This window comes from Adiantum capillus-veneris, chromosome 1 (genome assembly GCF_014529385.1).
Source record: "Adiantum capillus-veneris isolate H3 chromosome 1, ASM1452938v2, whole genome shotgun sequence".
NCBI lineage: Eukaryota > Viridiplantae > Streptophyta > Polypodiopsida > Polypodiales > Pteridaceae > Adiantum > Adiantum capillus-veneris.
In genome coordinates, this window is record NC_140931.1 from 36,838,953 (window position 1) to 36,862,970 (window position 24,018).

Below are 24,018 nucleotides of genomic sequence, written 5' to 3' on the forward strand. Positions count from 1 at the left end.
TCATTATCATCCAAATCATGTGTGTCTTGTTGTGGAGAAGACGAGACTGAGAGAGTCTCCTTCTCCTGAATCTAGTCAATCTTCGCCTACACATTAGAAATGAGAGATGAAGAATGAACAACTTGCTCCCCACAAATGACAATGGAAGAGTCACTTTTAGCATTGAAAGTGAACGTATTAGCTGCCCAATCAATGAGAGGATTATGCTCACGAAACCATCGAATGCCCAAAAGCATATCATATCCTGAAAGAGGAGAGACTCCAAATTTTATGCGGAAGGATACTTATTGAACAGTGAACAAAACATCAAGGCACTCTTGCGTGATGAGAGCGTCCATACAAGGAGAGAAGCCAGACACCTCGAAAGGAGATGTCTTGCGAACTTCCAAGCGGGCTCTTTCGACAAGAGAGTCACTAATCAAACCATGCATACTGCCTGGGTCAAACAATATGACAAAACGCTGACCATTCACATGACCATAACACTTAATGAGAGACTCATCAACGGGAGGATCATGAGAGACTTGGGTCACACTCGTGTTCTCATTTATTGCATTGACAAAGGAAGTGGGTTTTGTGGGTTCTTTAGATTCATTCGATTCAAGCTTAAGACATATTCTTTTTATGTGACCCTTGATGTGACAATGAAAACGACGACTTTCCTTAGAATAAGTGCTTTGCTCTTCCGACGTGATGTATCCTCCTAAAATTCCTTGTTCTACCTTTTCATCTGGAGTGAGCTTAGGTTTAGCAATTGTGTTAGCCTTACCCTTAGGTTCACTTGGAGAGTTCTTTTTTGAGAGACTATTGGAAGATTGGTTAGAAGAGTTACCGTTCTTACCGTTCTGAGAAGTCTGAGAGGAAGTCTTGTTTTCTGTAACAGACTTGAACACTCCAAGTCAAGAATCTACCGCAACAGCACCAAATAACCACTTCAAAACAGTTCACAGTTCACAATTCATTCAAAACTGGCCCAGCGGAGTTTCGTGCCTAGAGATATTAGCCTTAAAGACTGGCGCCCCTTTCAGTATTTCTTTTTGTATTGATCTGAGTTCAAAGTGCAAAAGTGCGGGCAGCGCTCACACTCAGACTCTACGTTCAGATGCTCTGAGTTATGAGGCCCTGCCTCCTTATTTAAAGATACAAGGGATGCCAAAAGCAGAGCCCAAAAGCTGAAAATCAAAAGCTCAAACGATTGTGCTTTTTTTTTCTCTCTCTCAAGTTCTCTCTCTTTCTTGCCCTAAAAATTAAAGCAAAAGAGTTCTCCTTCTCTCTCTTTCAATTTGTGTGGAAAAAGCAATGTCCAAAAGCTGCCGTACAGCCAGCGCAAATTCCGCCGCAAATTCTGGACGTCCGTACTGCTACCACGTGTCATGTCAGGGTTAATGGTTTCTGGCAGAATTAGGGTTTCAACAAAATTAGGGTTTCTGGCAGCCATGTTATCACTTCGTGACATACCCCCCTCTTGAAAGCATTGTAATCGCCCTCGATTACGCCTGCAAAACAGACAGAGGCCATAAACCGTCTTAGCAAACACTGACTGTTAGTACCTACGTACTAGGAACACATATCTAGCACATGTACCAATCGACATTCACATCACAGGACATCACTAGACATCACAGGACATCACAGGACATCACATGACATTCAACATTCGTTCGGATCTTAGACCATGATTTATCGGCAATGTAGCTAGCAATCGCATCTAGATCCAGTTAGGACCTCATCGATGTCCGATTGACTAACCCCTATTGCAACCATGTCTATTCGAGATCAATTAGACCAAAATGTTGCAGTCATTCCATCTATCAGTTCCTACACTTACAAACAAGTCAAGAACAAATCAGTTTTATATTCAGGAATTCCATTTAATAAAGTCATAAGCAGAGTACTGTCAGCTCTCGGTATCCCTGAAGCTCAAAGAGATGACTCTAGTATTCAAAAATCAAGGCATCTGTTGACAAAGGAGCGGAGTAACTCCCCTCTTGTGCATCCCATTGCACCAGATCTCCAACCAAGCTAATTTCTAGGTTCCATTTGGAGTAGACTATGCTAAACCAAAAGCTTCAGAGGTAAAGTTTCGCAATCAGAGGAGTATCTGCTAGGTCCTCTTCCTCCATCCACTTCGCATCCAATGCATGATAGTTCTTGAACGTAACTAAGAACCGCCTTCCGACTTTACCTTTATTCTTCGTGTCCTTATGTGCCAAAATCTATTCAAGAACAAGGATCTCCTCATTTTCTTCCACTTCGGGTTGCTCATCGGGCTCCCCATCATCAGGCACATCACCTTTAAAAGGTTTCAAGAGACTCACATGGAATGCATTGTGAATCCTCCAAGCGTCAGGCAGTTTCAGTCGGAAGGAGACATATTGATCTTTTCAGAGATCTGGAAAGGTCCGTAGTATTGCATACTAAGCTTTGGGAAAAGCCTCTCCTTTCCCTTCTTCTTTCTCACGCGTGCCTTCTCAAAACGTAAGAGCACCCAATCATCCTCCTTCAACTTCAAATCGCGACGATGGCGATCCGTTGCCTTTTTCTGTCATTCTTGAGATTTTTGCAAAGCCTCGCGGACCTTGGCAAAAGCCGTGTCTAAGTCGCGCGTATACTCATCCGCTTCAAAAATCTTATCTTTCGTGCTTAGGAAGGGTGGAACCTTCGCAGCACCTTCAACAATCTCAAATGGCGCCTTCCCCGTCGAAGAGTGTATCGTGTTATTGTCGGCAAATTCCACCAAAGGTAGATACTTTTCCCATTGAGTCTTCTGATCCGAGATATAAGACTTCAATAAATCTAAAATCACTAAATTGGCAATTTCAGATTGCCCGTCAGTCTGCGGGTGGAACGATGACGAGAACTGCAACCGCGTGCCAATGTTCTCCCCAATTGCCTTCCAAAACAAACTCGTAAATCTGGGGTTATTGTCGAAGACAATCGTCTCAGGCATGCCATGTAATCTGAAAATTTGGGCCATAAACAGTCTGGCTAAGTGATCCAGCTTGACAATTTTCTTCACTAGAATGAAATGAACCTGTTTGCTAAATCTGTTAACAACAATCCAGATACCATCGTGACCACTCTGTGTTCTCGGGAGATCAAAAAAAAAATCCATCGCAATACTTTTCGAGGGGCGGGTGGGTATGGGCAAAGGCTGTAACAATCCCTGTGCCTGTCAAACTTGACCTTCCGACATACCAAGCAACTGCGCACAAACTCTTCTACATCCTTCTTGAGTCTCGGCCAACAGAAGTATCTCTCTACCCCTTTCATGGTGGTAGCGATGCCGCGGTGACCCGTAAAAGGTGGACAGTGGCATTCAATCATAACCTTTTCCCTCAACGGCTGTGTAACGCACAACATGGTTTTTCTCATCATGTACCCATCCCGAATGGAATATCCCGCTAATGTCTCCCCATTCGTATCCGTGTGAAAACGTCTGCAAAATCTGTATCTATGGCATACTGGTCGACCATATCCTCGAAGCTCCTATGATGTATTGCGGAAATAGCCAGAACCAACGGCTTCTGAGACAAAGCATCTGCCACCAAATTCTTCTGTCCCTGCACCTGGACAATCTGGAAGTGAAACTGTGACAAGATGTTCGCCCACCGCATCTGCTTTTCCGATAGCTGCTTCTGCGACAAGAAGTAGCGCAAACTTTGATGGTCTCTAAAGACAATAAAATCCGCTCCGAGTAGGTAGTGCCGCCACTGAGTAAGAGCATGGATAACCGCCAAAAGCTCTTTCTCATAAATCTGTGCTAGCATTTTCGGCCTTAGAACAATCGGCTCTCGTAAGCAATGACATGGCCTTCTTGCATTAAGACCGCACCCGCACTACGACCACAAGCATCGCAATATACTTCAAATGACTTCTGCAAGTCCGGCAAAGTCAAAACTGGTCCCGTAGTCAGTTTCTCTTTCAAAGTCTGAAAGGCAGTCACCTCTGTGGGTCCCCACGAGAAAGGGACTCCTTTCTATATCAAGATATGCAAAGGGGAAGCAACCTCTGCAAACTTTCGAATGAACCGCCTATAGTAGGAACACAATCCCAAGAAGCTTTTAACTTCATGGACATTCTTCAAATTGGGCCAATCACGGATAGTCTCTATCTTGGCCGCATCCATTTGCACTCCTGCTACTGACACAATGTGTCCCAAAAAGCGTATCACTGATAGGAAAATTTCACTTTTCTTCACATTAATCACTAACTTGTGATCTCGTAATGCCTGAAAGACCTGAAGCAGATAATCTCTATGTTCTGCCTCATTCTTGGAGAAAACAATGATATCGTCAAAGAAAGTGCCAACAAATAGCCTGTACTCTCGAAAAATCATGTCCATCATCCGGTTAAATGTCGCACGAGCATTGGTTAAGCCAAAAGGCATCACCAAAAACTCAAATAACCCAAAAGTCGTTCGAAAGGTTGTCTTGTAGACGTCTCCCGGTGCGATTCGGATCTAACGATATCCACTCTTCAAATCAATCCTGTTAAAACACGAAGATCCCTGTAATCTGTCGAGTATATCATCGATCCTAGGAATCGGAAATCTGTTCTTGATGGTGATTTTGTTGAGAGCTCTATAATCGATGCACTCCAAGATCCGTCTTTCTTCAAAACCTTTTCCCTCAACGGCTGTGTAACGCACAACATGGTTTTTCTCATCAAGTACCCATCCCGAATGGAATATCCCGCTACTGTCTCCCCGTTCGTATCCGTGTGAAAACGTCTGCAAAATCTGTATCTATGGCATACTGGTCGACCATATCCTCGAAGCTCCTATGATGTATTGCGGAAATAGCCAGAACCAACGACTCCAAAGACAAAGCATCTGCCACCACATTCTTCCTTCCCTGAACATCGACAATCTAGAAGTGAAACTGTGACAAGATGTTTGCCCACCTCATCTGCCTTTTCCGATAGCAGCTTATGTGACAAGAAGTAGCGCAAACTCTGATGGTCTGTAACGACAGTAAAATCCGCTCCAAGTAGGTAATGCTGCCACTGAGTAAGAGCATGGATAACCGCCAAAAGCTCTTTCTCATAAATCTGTGCTGTCATTTCCGGCCTTGAGAACAATCGCCTCTCCGTAAGCAATGACATGGTCTTCTTGCATTAAGACCGCACCCAGACTACGACCACAAGCATCACAATATACTTCAAAAGACTTCTGCAAGTCCGGCAGAGTCAAAACTGGTCCCGTAGTCAATTTCTCTTTCAAAGTCTGAAAGGCAGTCACCTCTGTGGGTCCCCACAAGAAAGGGACTTCTTTCTAAGTGAAGATATGCAAAGGGGAAGCAACCTCTGCAAACTTTCGAATGAACCGCCTGTAGTACGAACACAGTCCCAAAAACCTTCTAACTTCATGGACATTCTTCAAATCGGGCCAATCACGGATAGTCTCTATCTTGGCCGGATCCATTTGCACTCCTGCTGCTGACACAATGTGTCCCAAAAAGTGTATCTCACGTAGGAAAAATTCACTTTTCTTGCATTAATCACTAACTTGTGATCTCGTAATGCCTGAAAGACCTGAAGCAGATGATCTCTATGTTCTGCCTCATTCTTGGAGAAAACAATGATATCATCAAAGAAAGTGCCAACAAATAGCATGTACTCTCGAAAAATCATGTCTATCGTCCAGTTAAATGTCGCAGGAGCATTGGTTAAGCCAAAAGGCAACACCAAAAACTCAAATAACCCAAAAGTCATCCAAAATGTTGTCTTCTAGACGTCTCCTGGCGCGATTCTGATCTGATGATATCCACTCTTCAAATCAACCTTGCTAAAGCACGAGGATCCTTGTAATCTGTCGATATAACATTGATCCTAGGAATCGGAAATCTGTTCTTGATGGTGATTTTGTTGAGAGCTCTATAATCGATGCACATTCTCCAAGATCCGTCTTTCTTCAAAACCAACAACACTGGAGAGCAATACAGTGAAGTACTAGGCTGGACAAGACCCTTTCCAAGAGGTCTTTCACTTGGTTCATAATCTCTTCATTTTGTGCTCGGCTCACACGGTAAGGTGGCCGGTTCGGTGACGTGCTTCCAGGTATCAGATCAATGGTATGATCTTCAGGACAAGCAAGTGGTAACTCGCCTGGTAGACCCTCTAAGAAGCAATCGGCGTGAGAGTGGAGAAAATCTTGGCGTTCTTTATAAAGTTTAGACATATTTTTCCTATCCTCATCACTCAACTCTTTCATAAAAATCAAGTGAACAAACAGACTAGATTTCATTAATTTAGAAATGGCCAAGGCCGATACAATAGGGATAGACTCGCCCTTCAGTTTAATGTCAACTACAATGGTTCTGCCCTTCTCTGTAGTCAATGTCGCTTTCCTCGCCCAATAGTCGACCACCGCATTGTTCTTGCGGTACCAGGGAAATCCCAAGAAAACATCACAACCTTCCAAAAGCATTATGTAAAAGTCCTCATGCCCCAAACCCCTGACTGTTAGGTTGCAGCGGAATGAATGTTGTATTTTCTCAAGATTAGTGATCTTTATTGCTCAAGGTTCCTTTTAGTTCTTTAGGGAAAGAGAGAGCTTTCCGTCTTGTAGAGTGTTGTGGTCACGAACAAAGTGAGTGGATTGTGCGTGCAAGTGAATGAGACTGAGAGAAGGAGAGAGAAGAGATACGACACCCGAGAGGTTGTAAAACCCTCCTCCAAAGGCCCCACTCTCGTCGGCGAGAGTGGTCTACTTTGATTGCACAAAGGTGTACAATGCGTATGCAATGGACTGATGCAATGGGACTATGCCGATGACGACGACAGTGATGACGACGACGACCTTATGGCTGAAATCTGAGATCTTCTAATCGCTGAATTTCAGAACTGTTTCAGTGGCTGAAAATGACTGTTTTGGCTGCGTTTTCTTGGCTGAAAAATGAGGTTTCTTAGGGCTGAAAACTGATGGTCTTTACGGGCTGAATCTGCTACACTTTAGGTGAATAATGCCGGTCTTAATTTGCTGCTGAAATCCAAAAACGCCAGGGGCTGAAATTGGTCCTCCTTTCGCCGGGGTTCTGCAAATGCAAAAACGCTAGGCTGATCTGCTGTGTCGTGATGACGCCGGGGCTGATCTGATGTGTCGTGATGACGCCGGGGCTGATCTAATGCAAAAACGCTAGGTCTTCTGTGGAGAAAAACGCCAGAGTAGTCACGGGGGTTGGTCTTGCTGAGAAGTTGCCTGTTGAGCAAGGTGCTCCTGCTGCCTCTTCTGCCAGAAAGTGCTAACTTGGGTTTGCTTATATATTTACTTAGCAAAATTGCCCTACCTACTTTTGTTGGAAAGTCACTTAAAAATAATAAGTGAAAATAACCAAAAAATAGGAAAATAGGTTAAATGCACTGGAAAATTCCCCTAACTGATGCTAATGGATTCTGATGGGAATTTCGATGATCATGTTGTGTGCAACCGGAGGATATGCATCTATGCTAAGTGACTGGGCATGCACGGTCTACGAATAGACTCACAAAAGTGCCAGATCACTGTTAATCAAGACTTGACTGGACTGACTGAACCCTGCTGTGGTGTAGCTTGTCCACGGACACATAGGGTTGGGATGTGTCACGTGACATCCCCTCCTTTTCAAAGTGAGGTACTGGTACCGAACTGTATGGCGTCGAGGGAGATCGCCAACAGCATCCGGAATCCTGGAAGGGACTCTTCGCCGGCCCACTCTGATGTGTGGGTCGTGCGGTACTTGAACTTCATAAAGGTCTGCAACGCTTGCTTCTTTGGGCCGCGCCGAAAGCGACACAAAATCTTCTGAATCTCCTTCCTTGCTTCAACTTCGTGTAGAGTCGTGCTTCTTCCATCTACAAGAATCTCCATGGCTGAAAATTCCTGAAACCATCTCCAACACAAAACCATGAACATACCCATTCCATGTAAAGTGAAGGAAAAAAATCTTCTCTAAAGACTGTGTATGCAATGTAGATGAACATAGAGACGGAGTGACAACCCGTTCATCAAACACATGCAAACAATGCGCTCGAATCTTTTTTGTTTGATCGAAATCAATCAACTGTGGCAAATCATAATGAAAATGCCCATGCTTGGTGCTCATACTATCATGTGCTCTTTCGAAAACTGTGTCATGCCACGGAAGAAACATGGAATGTGACTTCCTGACATACAAACTTTTCAACTTTTCATGAACAATCCGCATACATTCGTGCTCATCCATGAGAGAAACATGCTCAACATACAGTATGTCATGCCTAGTAAAAGGAATCACATAACGATGCTGACTAAAATACAGAAAACCTTCACGAATGAAACACTCGAACAATGCATGCGTATCAATCATGCGAACACATAATACTTCTTGTGAGGGTTCTGTGGACCAAGGCTCGAGAGCCAAGATCGCTTCTTCGGGATCTATCGAATCTTCTTGTGGGGGATCTGTGGACCTAGGCTCGAGAGCCAAGATCTCTTCTTCTTGAATGATCGAATCGTCCTATGGGGGTTCTTTAGACCTCGACTCGAAAGCCAAGATCGGATCTTCGTGATTGATCGAATCTACAACGAGGTTAGTTTCGCTAGGAAAAGCATCCACTAACACATCATCCTTGTGAACAATCACATCATCTTCATACAACTCATCATGCTTGTAAGAAATCACATCTTGATCATGCAAATCATCATGCTTGTCATTGTCATCCAAATCATTATGCAAATCATTGGCATCCAAATCATCATGCTTATCATTGTGCTTCAAATCATCATGCAAGTCATTGTCAATCAAATCATCATCATGCTTCACACAATCCTGCAAATCCTGTGGGTCTTGCTTTGGAGAAGAAGAGACTGAGAGAGTCTCCTTTTTCCGATTCTGTTGCATCTGTGCCTGAGCTTGAGAAAAGAGTCGCAATAACTCTTGCATTTGTGCTTTGTTCTCGCGATAAAATTCTGCTTCTATGGCTGCCCTTCTTTCTTGGTACTTACGCTCGATGGCTGCTATATCTTCTTCGTAGACTTTTCTTTCTGCTTCTCTTTCTTGGTCCAACTCCTCCAGAGGAGTTAGTGCAATCTTTGTCGTAGATGGGAAAGGGTCGGAAAAACCTCCTGGTGGGGAAAATTCTTCTTCGCCTCTCTCATGCTCATCACCACCAAGCGAAGTATCCATTCCGCTTCGAGTGATGATCATTCTGAAGTCGTGGGTTCTTGTGGTCTTTGGTTCTTAAGTTCACGAGGAACTTGGGTTCTTGAGGGTCTTGGTTTCTTAAGTTCACGAGGAACTTGGGTTCTTGAGGGTCTTGGGTTCTTAAGGTTCTTGAGTTCTTGAGGTTCTTGAGGTTTTCTTTCGCTTGCAAATCGCGTTGAGAAGGATCTTCTCTTCACCCGAGTTCTACCCTTTTCCGCGGGCGCACCCCTTGGCGGCCTTGCGCTCACACCAAGGTTGATTTTTCCCACCTCACGTCGATTGGCCGGCCGCTAAGTGCACGGTCCGCTCTCAATGAGTGAAAAGAGACACAAGGGGAGGCTGGACAAGCCCTTCTTTCTTGGGATTCCTGTCACTCTTCAACAAAACACGATTAGGAATCGCCACGCCCAAGTAAACTTGGCTTCGTGCGATTGCAACAAGCAAAAAAAATTCTTGTGGTTCCTGTGGTTCTTTCCTTGAGTAATGCAGAACACTTCCAAAGCTCTGATACCAATGTAAGGTGGCAGCGGAATGAATGTTGTATTTTCTCAAGATTAGTGATCTTTATTGCTCAAGGTTCCTTTTAGTTCTTTAGGGAAAGAGAGAGCTTTCCGTCTTGTAGAGTGTTGTGGTCACGAACAAAGTGAGTGGATTGTGCGTGCAAGTGAATGAGACTGAGAGAAGGAGAGAGAAGAGATACGACACCCAAGAGGTTGTAAAACCCCCCTCCGAAGGCCCCACTCTCGTCGGCGAGAGTGGTCTACTTTGATTGCACAAAGGTGTACAATGCGTATGCAATGGACTGATGCAATGGGACTATGCCGATGACGACGACAGTGATGACGACGACGACCTTATGGCTGAAATCTGAGATCTTCTAATCGCTGAATTTCGGAACTGTTTCGGTGGCTGAAAATGACTGTTTTGGCTGCGTTTTCTTGGCTGAAAAATGAGGTTTCTTAGGGCTGAAAACTGATGGTCTTTACGGGCTGAATCTGCTACACTTTAGGTGAATAATGCCGGTCTTAATTTGCTGCTGAAATCCAAAAACGCCAGGGGCTGAAATTGGTCCTCCTTTCGCCGGGGTTCTGCAAATGCAAAAACGCTAGGCTGATCTGCTGTGTCGTGATGACGCCGGGGCTGATCTGATGCAAAAACGCTAGGTCTTCTGTGGAGAAACACTAGAGTAGTCGCGGGGGTTGGTCTTGCTGAGAAGTTGCCTGTTGAGCAAGGTGCTCTTGCTGCCTCTTCTGCCAGAAAGTGCTAACTTGGGTTTGCTTATATATTAACTTAACAAAATTGCCCTACCTACTTTTGTTGGAAAGTCACTTAAAAATAATAAGTGAAAATAACCAAAAAATAGGAAAATAGGTTAAATGCACTGGAAAATTCCCCTAACTGATGCTAATGGATTCTGATGGGAATTCCGATGATCATGTTGTGTGCAACCGGAGGATATGCATCTATGCTAAGTGACTGGGCATGCACGGTCTACGAATAGACTCACAAAAGTGCCGGATCACTGTTAATCTAGACTTGACTGGACTGATTGAACCCTGCTGTGGTGTAGCTTGTCCACGGACACATAGGGTTGGGATGTGTCACGTGACACTGACAATGCAACCGAAGTTTGCCAATGACGGGTGTAATGGCCACGTCCCTTCCGGTGCCGCTAGAACTGCCTCCGCAAGTGGTCCCATTCGATCGGGAGTGATCTCGAGCCGCGCCGCCAATTCCGGTGAAATGAAGTTGGCCTTGGTTCCTCCATCAAAGAAGATCAGGGCCTCTTGGTCTTTCACTTTGCCCCAAGTTCGGCAAAGTTCTGTACTCTCGTCCATTGTGTTGGGATCAGTACCCACACAATCAGGAACCAGTCCTGTTTTCATCTTGCCTTTTCTTCCACGTTTCTCAGCTGCTCTCGAACTCTCAGGCCTTTCATCGTCCTTGTCATTCTATTCTTTCTGTGCCTTTTTAGGGCACTTCACGGAGATATGTCCAAGTTCCCCGCATCCGAAGCACTTCCCCTCCCTGATGAAGCGAGCTCTCTCCTGAGGAGTAAGCTTGGGTCGTGCATCCTTCTTTTTTGGGTTGCTCTTTCTCTTTCTACTTTCATTTGTGAAGTCTGTTCGGCTCGTTGTGTCATGACCTCATCAATGGGGTAGGTCAGACTGCCACAGTGAATGGCAAAACCCCGTTTCGCATGACTCGTCAACTCCTGAATAGAAGCTGACTTCTGTTCCAAGCAATGATCTCAGATCTCTGTAGGTAGACCCAAGGTAAACCACTCAATCTGTTCTCTGAACGAGATCTTCTTGAATAAAGAGACAGGTAGAAAAGAGCTCCAGAATCTCTCGCAATAAGCGTCCACTATATCTTTCTAGGTCATCCGAAGATGGTTCCAAGCAGCTCGTATATCGCGTTCATACTCTTGAGTCAGCCAAGAAGAAATAAGCTTCTTAAATTTCAACCATTTAACTGACGCATTCTTGTTTAAAAGAAGCGTGGACCACCAAGTTCGAGCATCCCCTTAACATAAGAGGCAGTGTCACAAAGTGATGACATGGCGGATAGCAAAAACCCTAATTTCTGCCAAAAACCCTAAAATTCCTGCAAACCCTAATTTCTGCCAGAAACCCTAATTTTCGAAAATCGCGGAGACTGATTTTATTTTTTTTTTAATTTTTTTTTTGGAAAATGATGAGCGACGCGAATTTTGCTTTTTTTTTATAAAAAAAGAGAAAAGACTCTCTAAGAGAGAGAGAGAGAAGTGATTCTTTTTATTTTTAAAAGCTTTTGGGGCTCTGCTTTTGGGCATCCCTTGTAACCTTTAAATTAGTGGTGAGGGCTTCACTTCTCAGAGCATCTGGACGCAAAGTCTGAGAGTGAAACCCTAACCGCTCTCTTGTACTTTGATGATTGATTAATACAAAAAGAAATACCGAAAGGGGCGCCAGTCTTTGGGGCCAATATCTCTAGGCACGGAACTCCGCCGGGCCAGTGTACATCTATTGTGATCTATGACTTGTTTTGAAGTGGTTATTTGGTGTTGTCGCGGTTGATTCTTGACTTGGAGTGTCCAAGTCTGTTACATTGGTATCAGAGCACGGCCGATTTCTCTTCTACAGGAAGTCCGATCCCCGAATTTTTTTTCCCGCGGCACCTATTGCTTCAGGCAATGATCAGTCGACTCCCTCTGCATCTGGAGATGCGGGCAAAGATCACAACGAAGATTCCGGTAGAGTGGCCCGCCTTGGCCTACTTAGGCGGAGCGGCGAGAGATAGAGCGTCGCCAGTTGATCGGCGATGCAACAAAGATGATGCTCAATTTTGCCAAGGACCCGAAGATGGCAAAATATATGAACCAGACCTCTTTGGAAGAGGTACAGATGGAGTGGCAGAGAACCACAACACCACTCCCGAAACCCGCTCTCAAGAAACCTTCTGCCTCCAAGAAAATATACGGAGAAGGAACTGGAGAATGTGGTTGATGCACGGATTGCTCAGCTTTTTGACACACAAAAGAAAGCCAAAAAGCATGGCAAAAAAGCAGAAGAAAAGCTTGACTTTCCGGGTTATTTGGGTCGTCAGTTGACTTTTGACAAGGCAAAGAAACGGGAGAAGCGTGTTCGATTTGAAGGAGTACCCAGTTCTTCTTCTTCTTCTTCTTACAGTTCTTCTAGCTCCTCGGATTCGAGCGAAGAAGACAAAAAAAGCAAAAAGCGAAGCAAGAAACAAAGCTTCGGAAAGGGCAAGAAAAAGGCAAAGAAGGCTACATCTCGCCCAGAGACTGACAGTTCTACTGAGGACTCGTCTACAGACAGCTCAGATTCCGATGACGGAAAGTTTTATGCGAACAAGAAGAGTTTTCACAAAGCCAACCAGTATGACTTTCTCGAAGATAAAAGCAAGAAAGTCCGAGAGTTTAAGGAAGGTGGCCACTCGATCAAGTTTGATACTTTTCAGGATACTCAGATGCTTCTAAGGCTTTGTCTTTTATACAGCAGATTGACATCGCTTTCGCGGGAGGACGCTATTCAAAGCACTCCAAGATTCGGAGAGCTGCCTCTTATTTTAAGGGGAATGCTCGTACTTGGTGGTCCACGCTTCTATTAAGCAAGACTATGCCAGTTACATGGCTGAAATTCAAGAGGCTTTTTATTTCTTCTTGGTTGACTCAAGAGTTTGAGCGAGATATACGAGCTGCTTGGAACCATCTCCGGATGACCAAGAGCGATACAGTGAATTCTTATTGTGAAAGATTCTGGAGCTCTTTTCTACCTGCCTCTTCATTCAAGAAGATCTCGTTCAGAGAACAGATTGAGCGGTTTACCTTGGGTCTACCTACAGAGATCCGAGATCACTGCTTGGAACAGAAGTCAGCTTCTATTCAAGAGTTGATGAGTCATGCGAAGCGGGGCTTTGCCATTCACTCTGGCAGTCTGACCTACCCCACAGATGAGGCCATGACACAACGAGCCGAACAGACTTCTGGGAATGAAAGTAGAAGGAAAAAGAGCAACCCAAAGAAAAAGGATGCACGACCAAAGCTTACTCCTGAGAAGAGAGCTCGCTTCATTAGAGAGGGGAAGTGCTTTGGATGCGGGGAACATGGACATATCTCCGCGAAGTGTCCTAAAAAGGCACAGAAAGAACAGAATGATAAAGACGACGACAGGTCTGAGAGTTAGAGAGCAGCTGAGGAATGTGGCAGAAAAGGCAGATAGAAAAGCAGAACTGGTACCACATGACGTGGGACTTGCACCGAATCAAATGAATGAAAGTACAAACTTTGCCGCTTTTTGGGGCAAAGTGAAGGATCAGGAAGCTCTTTTGAAGGAGCCAAGGCCAACTTCTTTTCACTTGGAATTGGCGGCTCGATTTGGAATTACGCCCGACAGACTGACGCCACAGGCGGAGGTAGTTCGACTGGCACCCGGATGGGATGTTGCCATTACACCGAGCATTGGCAAACTTTGTTTGCAATGACAGGGGTGTTCAGGGCACGCGAGTGACGTTCTACTCGGGATCCCTTGGTACCACAAGAACTACGCCGTGGTTGACTACCGGGCCGAGAAAGCGACTTTGATAAATGAAGGGCTTAGAGATTGTACTTGATGAACTTCAGTTTCTTACTCATTCTTTTGGGAGAGAACTGAACGCTGGATAAAGGTTGAATATGTTTTGACCTGATCAAAAGAACGCCAAGATTTTTCTCCACACTCATGCCGATTGCTTTTTAGAGGGCCTGAAGATCAGACCATTGATCTGATACCCGGAAGCACGCCACCGAATCGGCCACCCTACCGTGTGAGCCACGCACAAAATGAAAAGATTATGAACCCAGTGAAAGACCTCTTGGAAAAGGGTCTTGTCTAGCCTAGTACTTCACCGTATTGCTCTCCAGTGTTGTTGGTTTTGAAGAAAGACGGATCTTGGAGAATGTGCATCGATTATAGCACTCTCAACGAAATCACCATCAAGAACAGATTTCCGATTCCTAAGATCGATGATATACTCGACAAGTTACAGGGATCCTCGTGCTTTACCACGATTGACTTGAAGAGTGGATATCATTAGATCAAGATAGCGCCAAGAGATGTCTACAAAACTGCTTTTCGGACGACTTTTGGGTTATTTGAGTTTTTGGTGATGCCTTTTGGCTTAACCAATGCTCCTGCGACATTTAACCGAATGATGGACAGGATTTTTCGAGAATACAGGCTATTTGTTGGCACTTTCTTTGAGGACATCATTGTTTTCTCCAAGAATGAGGCAGAACACAGAGATCATCAGCTTCAAGTCTTTCAGGCATTACGAGATCACACGTTAGTGAATGCAAAGAAAAGTGAATTTTTCCTACCAGAGATACACTTTTTGGGACACATTGTGTCAGCAGCAGCAGGAGTGCAAATGGACCCGGCCAAGATAGAGACTATCCGTGATTGGCCTGATTTGAGGAATGTCCATGAAGTTAGAAGCTTCTTGGGACTGTGTTCGTACTACAGGCGGTTCATACGAAAGTTTACAGAGGTGACTGCCTTTCGGACATTGAAAGAGAAATTGACTACAGGACCTATTTTGACTTTGCCGGACTTGCAGAAGTCATTTGAAGTATATTGTGATGCTTGTGGTCGTAGTCAAGACCGCAAGAAGGCCATGTCATAACTTACGAGAGCCGTTTGTTCTCTAGGCCGGAGATGACAGCACAGATCTATGAGAAAGAGCTTTTGGCAGTTATCCATGCTCTTACTCAGTGGAGGCATTACCTACTCGGAGCGGATTTTACTGTCTTTACAGACCATCAGAGTTTGCGCTACTTCTTGTCACAGAAGCAGCTTTCGGAAAAGCATATGCGGTGGGCAAACATCTTGTCACAGTTCCACTTCCAGATTGTCCATGTGCAGGACAAAAGAATGTGGTGGCAGATGCTTTGTCTCGAAAACCGTTGGTTCTGGCTATTTCCGCGATACATCATAGGAGCTTCGAGGATAGATCAGTATGCCACAGATACAGATTTTGCAGATATTTTCACACGGATACGGGATGGGGAGACAGTAGCTGGATACTCCCTTCGGGAAGGCTACTTGATGAAAAAGACTATGTTGTGCGTTACACAGCCGTTGAGGGATAAGGTTATGACTAAATGCCACTATCCACCTTTTACGGGTCACCGCGGCATTGCTACCACCATGAAGCGGGTAGAGAGATACTTCTTTGGGCCGAGACTCAAAAAGGATGTGGAAGAGTTTGTGCGCAGTTGCTTGGTATGCCAAAAGGTCAAGTTTGAAAGGCATAAGGCACAGGGATTGTTACAGCCTTTACCCATACCCACCCACCCCTGGGAAAGTATTGCAATGGATTTCATTTTTGATCTCCCAAGAACACAGAATGATCACGATGATTTTCCGATTACATGGCAGGTCTGAGACGATTGTCTCTGACAGAGACCCCAGATTTATGAGTTTGTTTTGAAAGGCAATTTGGGAGAACATTGACACGTAGTTGCAGTTCTCGTCATCGTTCCACTTGCAGACTGACAGGCAATTTGAGATTGCCAATTCAGTGATTTTAGATTTATTGAAGTCTTGTATCTCGGATCAGAAGACTCAATGGGAAAAGAACTTACCTTTGGTGGAATTTGTCTACAATAACACGATACACTCTTCGACGGGGAAGACACCATGTGAGATTGTTGAAAGTGCTACGAAGGTTCCATCCTTCCTAAGCACGAAACATTAGATATTTGAAGTGGATGAATATTCGCGAGATTTGGATACGGCTTTTGCCAAGGTTCGCGAGACTTTGCAGAGTCTCAAGAACGACAGAAAAAGGCAGCGGATCACCATCGTCGCGACTTGAAATTGAAGGAGGATGATTGGGTGCTCTTACTTTTGAGAAGGCACGCCTACGAAAGAAAAAGGGAAAGGAGAGGCTTTTTCCAAAGCCTAGTATGCGATACTACGGACCTTTCCAGATCACTGACAAGATAAATGATGTCTCCTTCCGATTGAAACTGCCAGATACTTGGAGGATTTATAATGCATTGCATGTGAGTCTCTTGAACCTTGTTAAGGGTGATGTGCCTGATGATAGGGAGCCTCATGAGCAACCCGAAGTGGAAGAAAACGAGGAGATCCTTGTTCCTGAATCGATTTTGGCACATAACGATACGAAGAAAGGTAAAGTCCGAAGGCGGTTTTTGGTTTAGTTCAAGAACTTTCCTGCATTTGATGCGAAGTGGATGGAGGAGGAGGACCTAGCAGATACTCCTCGGATTGTGAAACTTTACCTCGATGTTTTGGTTTAGCATAGTCTACTCCAAACGGAACCCAGAAACTCAGCTTGGCCGAAGATCTGGTGCAGTGGGATGCACAAGAGGGGAGTTACTCCGCTCCCTTGTCAACAGATGCCTTGATTCTGATACTAAAGTCACTGATGTCTCTTTGAGCTTCAGGGATACTGAGAGCTGACAGTATTCTGCTGGATGACTTTATGAAATGGAATTCCTGATTATGATACTGATTTGTTCTTGACTTCTTGTGAGTGCAAGAACTGATAGACGAAATGACTGCAGCATTTTGGTCTGATTGATCTCGAATAGACATGGTTGCAATAGGGGTTAGTCAATTGGACATCGATGAGGTCCCGATTGGACCTAGATGTGATTGCTAGCTACATTGCCGATAAATCATGGTCTAAGATCCGAATGAATGTTGAATGTCATGTGATGTCCTGTGATGTCTAGTGATGTCCTGTGATGTCGTGTGATGTGACTGTCGATTTTGTACATGTGCTAGATGTGTATTCCTAGTACGTAGGTACTAACAGTCAGTGTCTGCTAAGACGGTTTATGGCTTTTGTCGGTTTTGCAGGCGTAATCGCGGTCGATTACAATGCTTTCAAGAGGGGGGTATGTCACAAAGTGATGATGTGGCAGATAGCAGAAACCCTAATTTCTGCCAGAAACCCTAAAATTCCTGCAAACCCTAATTTCTGCCAGAAACCCTAATTTTCGAAAATCGTGGAGGCTGATTTTTTTTTATTTTATTTTATTTTTTTTTTGGAAAATGATGAGCGACGCGAATTTTGCTTTTTTTTTATAAAAAAAGAGAAAAGACTCTCTAAGAGAGAGAGAGAGAAGTGATTCTTTTTATTTTTAAAAGCTTTTGGGGCTCTGCTTTTGGGCATCCCTTGTAACCTTTAAATTAGTGGTGAGGGCTTCACTTCTCAGAGCATCTGGACGCAAAGTCTGAGAGTGAAACCCTAACCGCTCTCTTGTACTTTGATGATTGATTAATACAAAAAGAAATACCGAAAGGGGCGCCAGTCTTTGGGGCCAATATCTCTAGGCACAGAACTCCGCCGGGCCAGTGTACATCTATTGTGATCTGTGACTTGTTTTGAAGTGGTTATTTGGTGTTGTCGCGGTTGATTCTTGACTTGGAGTGTCCAAGTCTGTTACAGGCAGCTCTCCGAATCTTGAAGTGCTCTGAGTAGCGTCCTCCCGCGAAAGCGATGTCAAACTGCTGCACAAAAGACAAAGCCTTCGAAGCGTCTCTATATCCCGAAAACGTGTCAAATTTAATTGACTATCCACCTTCCTTAAACTCTCGGACCTTCTTGCTTTTATCTTCCAAAAAGTCATATTGGTTGGCTTTATGAAAATTCTTCTTCTTTGCATAAAAGTTGCTGTCGTCAGAGTCTGAACTGTCTGTAGACGAGTCCTCTGTAGAACTGTCACTCACTAGGCAAGGTTTAGACTTCTTTGCCTTTTTCTTGCCCTTTCCGAAGCGTTGTTTCTTGCTTCGCTTTTTGCCTTTACGCTCTTCTTCGCTCGAGTCAAATGAGCTAAAAGAACTGTCAGAAGGAGAAGAAGAAGAAGAACTGGGTACTTCTTCAAATCGAACACGCTTCTTCTGTTTCTTTGCCTTTTCAAATGCCGACTGACAACCCAAATAACCCGGGAAGTCTGTGCCTTTCTTTTGCTTTTTGCCGTGCTTTTAGCTTTATTGTGCGCGTCAAAAAGCTGAGCAATCTGTGCATCAACCACCTCTTCTAATTCCTTCTCTGAATATTTCTTGTGAGCAGAAGGTTTCTTAAGAGCCGGTTTTGGGGGTGGTGTTGCGGTTTTCTGCCACTGCGCATGCACTTCCTGAAAAGAAGTCTCGCTCATATATTTTGCAAATTTTGGGTCCTTCGCAAAATTCAGCATCATCTTTGTTGCATCGCCAATCAATTGACGACGCTCCATCTCTCGACGCTCCGCCTGAGTAGGCCGAGGCAGGCCATACTCCTTGCCGGAATCTTCGTTGTGATCCTTGCTGCATCTCCGGATGCAGAGAGAGTCGACTAATCCTTGCGTGAACCCATAGGTGCCGCGGGAAAAAAAATTTGGGATCGGATTTCCATAGAAGAGAAATCGGCCGTGCTCTGATACCACTGTAACAGACTTGGACACTCCAAGTCAAGAATCTACCACGACAGCACCAAATAACCACTTCAAAATAGTTCACAGTTCACAATTGATTCAACACTGGCCCGGTGGAGTTCCGTGCCTAGAGATATTGGCCCCAAAGACTAGCGCCCATTTCCGTATTTCTTTTTGTATTCATCTTAGTTCAAAGTACAGGCAGGCGCTCACTCAGACTCTGCGTCCATATGCTCTGAGTTATGAGGCACTGCCTGCTTATTTAAAGATACAAGGGATGCCAAAAGCAGAGCCCAAGAGCTGAAAATCAAAAGCTTAAAAGATTGTGCTTTTTTTTCTCTCTCAAGTTCTCTCTCTTTCTTGCCCTAAAAATTAAAGCAAAAGAGTTCTCCTTCTCTCTCTTTCAATTTGTGGAAAAAGCAATGTCCAAAAGCTACCGTACAGCCAGCGCAAATTCCGCCTCAAATTCCGGACGTCCATACTGCTGCCACGTGTCATGCTAGGGTTAGGGTTTCTGGCAGATTTAGGGTTTCTGCAGAATTAGGGTTTCTGGCAGCCACGTCATCACTTTGGGACATTTTCCTTAGGCTTTCCCTTGTTGTGCTTTATCTCCTGTGCAAGAGCAATCACTACCGCCTTGTTGAGATCGATTGGGTCGAGGACTTCGACATCAAACCTGATATAGTCGTCCAACCCGAAAATGAAAGCCTCTTTGCGCTCATCATCCGATTTGCGTAATTGAGTACCGAGCTACAAAACACGATTAGAGAAAAACATAATTGGCATATCATTTTGCTTGAGACTGCGTCAATCGTCTTTCAACTGTGCTAGGTGCTGTGGGGGCATAAACCGCGCCTCGAGCTCGTCTTGGAAGTCGGCCCAATTGAAGGAAAGGGGCGCGTCATCCTCGGCTTCCTCTAGGTGTACGGCCAACTTGCCTCTTGCCATGCGTCATACCAATTGATGGAATCACCGGCAAGGTACATAGCTGATGTCAAAACCTTGCTATTTCCTGTCTTCTTAGTTATCGCAAAATAAGCATTAAATTGATACAACCAAGAATGAATAATCGTAGCATCCATCTTACCATCATACTTACTGAACTGGATCTTCTCTGTGACTGGGTTGTTGGAGTCCGAATCTCGGCTTGCACCACTTGAGGAACTACCAACATCTTTGGCTGGCTCGGACTTCAAGGAGAGAACATGTCGGACCAACTCTTGCATGCGTCGTTCACTCTGTGCCGCAAGCTCTGTCTGTCTTTCTTCGGCCTCCAAGCGCGCTCAATCACGCTCACGCTCCAAGGCAACACGATTTGCTTCTTGTTGTGCCATCATGTCCATCATCGACTTGACCAAAGCTTCCATAGGATTTGGTACAAACAGTGACGTAGATGGAGAAGGGGGAGGGTCAAAAAAACCTCCTGGTGCAGAAAATTCTTCGTCACCTTCTTCATGCTCATCACCTTCATACAAAGTATCCATTCCGCTCCGGGTGATGACCATACACTGAAGTCCTGGGTTCTTAAGTTCACGAGGAACTTGGGTTCTTGTGGGTCTGGGGTTTTTGGGGGTCTTGAGGTTCTTGAGGTTCTTGAGGGTCTTGAGGTTCTTGAGTTCTTGCGGTTCTTGACGTTCTTACGGTTCTTCTTTCGCTTGCAATCTGTGTAAGAGAAGGATCTTCTCTTCACCCGAGTTCTGCTCTTTTCCGCGAGCGCACCCCTTGGAGGCCTTGCGCTCACACCAAGGTTTCTTTTTCCCACCTCACGTCGATTGGCCGGCCGCTAAGTGCACGGTCCGCTCTCAATGAGTCAAAAGAGGCACAAGGGGAGGCTGGACAAGCCCTTCTTTCTTGAATTTCCTGTCACTCTTCAAAAACACGATTAGGAATCGACACGCCCAAGAGGACTTGGGTTACGTGCGACCACAAGAAGCAAAAAAAATTGTGGTTCTTGTGGTTCTTTCCTTGAGTGATACAGAACACTACCAAAGCTCTGATACCAATGTAAGGTGCACTGGGTTGAACTTTACTCAAGATGAGTGCTCCGAACTGTGCTCAAGCGTTCCTTTTACTTACGGAAGGGAGAGCCTTCTATTCCTTTAGTGAGAGAGTGCAATGGACACAAACAAAGTGAAGACACTGTGAATGAAGGTGCATGAATCTGAGAGATAGAGAGAAGAGAGAATACGACACCAGACAAGTTGTCAAACCCTCCTCCAACAGCCCTTCTCTCGTCGGCAAGAGAAGTCTATTCATTGATTGCACAATCTGGTACAAGATGCTGATGCAAGTTTGAGTGATGCTATGTCGATGTCGACGGTGAGGACGACTATGATGATGCTAGGGCTGAAAACCGAATGCTTCGAAGACGACAGTGACGATGACGACGAACCTCTATCTGTTGCTGTGGTCTTGAATGCTGAAAACAACTGACTCCTTGCTATTCTTAAAACGCTTATCTGATGTTGATAAAACGCTGAATTGGCTGACTATATTGCTGAATTTGCTTGCTTGAAATGCTGGCCTGATGGGGCTGAAACGCTGCTGCAAAAATGCTGATCTATGGCTGATGAAATCGCCAAGTGTAGGGGCTGAAATCGCTGTCTTGAAGGCTTCCAAACGCTGGTCCTACTCCTTGGAAAACGCCAGGTTCTGCTGTCCCAAAAACGCTGGTCGTGGGTGCTGAAAAACGCCAGGCTTAAGGGGGTTGGTTCTTGCTGAGAGGGGGAGAGAGAAGCCTGCTGCAAGTGAATTGCTTGGTGCACTTTCTCCTCTTCTGCCAGATAAGTCTAGCGCTAGCTTTTCTTATATAATGCTTTAATCATTTTGCCCTACCCAGTTCCCAACAAAAGTCACTTAAAATAATAAGTGAAAAATGTCAAAAATAGGAAAAATAGGTTCTGTGCGCTGAAAAATGCTCCTGATGGATTCTGATGGTAATGCTGATGATCATGCTGTGTGCAACCAAAGGATATGCATCTACTCTACGTGTCTGGACATGCATGGTCTGCGAATAGACTCACAAAAGTGCCAGATTACTTCATATTCTAAACTGACTTGACTGAACTGAACCCTAGTCATGATGTAGCTTGTCCACGGACACATAGGGTTGGATGTGTCACGTGACAAGGACATGCATGATTAGGCAGATCATAGTTGCATACCCTCACTTGCACAGTTAAGTCACTTAAACATATAGGCATATGAACAGTCACTTAAGTCATTTATTAATAAGTGACTTTGACATGACATTTATTAAAAGCAGGTTGGACAAATGGCTAAAAGACCTATAAAAGAAGCCCTTTGGGTGCTAGAGAAGGCAGAAAGGTAGAAGACAAAGTAATATTGACAGCACCCTCTTCTCAGCAGTACCCATCAGCCATTAGCGTTTTCAACCAGCCCTGGCGTTTTCCCTCAGCCTCTCCCACCAGAGTTTTCAGCCCTAAGCACCCTAAATTCAGCGATCAGCCCTCACGGATCAACAACGTTTTCAAATCACTCCAGTACAACCAACGTTTTCAATTTTTCAACCATCGCCATCCTCGACAATAGCAGATCAACCCACAACCTTGTCATCGTCGTCGTCGTCACAATACCAAGTATCTCCAACAGTACCCATTAGCACCTCAGCAGCACCGCAATACAAGTACCCCTCGTCGTCGTCGACGGCGCAGTACCGCAACATCTAGCACCCCTTGCATTTTGGCTTGGCTAGCCCATCATAGGAATCATCATGACCTCTAACCCAACAGTACCCGCAGTACCAAGCACCAAGTACCGGCAATACCCAGTCCTTAGCCTTACAATATCAAACATCTATGCAGTATCCTTCAGTATCTCAACAACAAGCAGCATCTACATTAAGTACCCATTAGCAACTCAACATCTCAGCATTTTGTATTAGCATCATTGTATTAGCATTTTGTGCAAGTAAAAAAGCAAGTACTTGCCCTGGAAACAGAGCAAGGGGTCCCTTGGGACCCCACATGCCGTGTCGTCTCTCTACGTCTCTCTGTCATTCAATTCACTTCTTTCAAGTGAAGTAAAGTGACCTTGTGTTTGTGTGGAGTACTAGATCCGAGCTAAATTTTTAAACACTTCCGCTGCACTTGACACAAAAGTATGGGTAACTATTGACTCCACTACAGGTCAAGAACAGTTAAATCAGAATTAGCTGAAGTGAAGAAAGTGCGCAAAGTATACACAAGGGCAAGCAATTATCAAACGATTCCATACCACACTTCCCAAGCACTAAGGACACCTTCCAGTTACATAGTGACAGTTAATTTCATCTCATATAATGAATCCCATTGTAAACATGACTCTCATGAGTCACCTTCACGAAAGGGAGAGCAGACCTTTTTAAGCATATGGCGGCTCAAAGACTTGTTCTCTTCGTGAGCCGCAATCTCATTGCTGTGGGTCTTGGAATTCTTATCCTTTGAAGCATTGTTACTGAGCTTAATACGCTTTTTGGAGGGGTTAGCAGGGGAGGCCTTGCTCAGCTTCCTCTTTGCCAAAGCAGTGGCGTAAACCTGCTTGTCCTTCTTGTGACGCTTTTGAAACCCTTCCTCCTGCGCTTTTACGCGAGGCTTCCTCGCAGCATCTCCTTCCTTCTGCATGTTCTAAGCTCGCGAGCCGCTGCAAGTAGGAGTTGCACCTAGCGAATAGTGAGTAACTGGCGTTGCTATAGAACATTACAGGACATGTGCAAATTTAACATCAAGCATCTAGCACTGAAGTAATGAAGTAAACAAGTACAAAGTGCATTGGCAAATTTTTTTTTAAAGAATTTGCATATATGATTGTTACCTCTATAGCTGTTGTGAAATGGTCCGATTTCACTTCATAGGTGAATTTTAAAAAAAGAATTGCATGTGTATTTATTACTCTAAATCAAGAGCATTCAATTTTTTCTTATTTCTC

The 24,018-nt window shown here is 44.6% G+C and overlaps 1 protein-coding gene across 1 annotated transcript in view; it reads right to left on the reverse strand.

Annotated features, from left to right (window-relative positions):
- The window catches only part of PUM24 (pumilio 24), a 112,877-nt gene extending 89,083 nt beyond the window's left edge, over window positions 1-23,794 (reverse strand). Inside the window, exon 1 of the mRNA XM_086515547.1 lies at window positions 23,451-23,794. Coding sequence (XP_086371673.1) covers window positions 23,451-23,714 — 264 coding nt within the window. The 5' untranslated portion in view covers window positions 23,715-23,794. The remainder of the gene's footprint in view (window positions 1-23,450) is intronic.
- Between the last annotated feature and the right edge of the window lie 224 nt (window positions 23,795-24,018).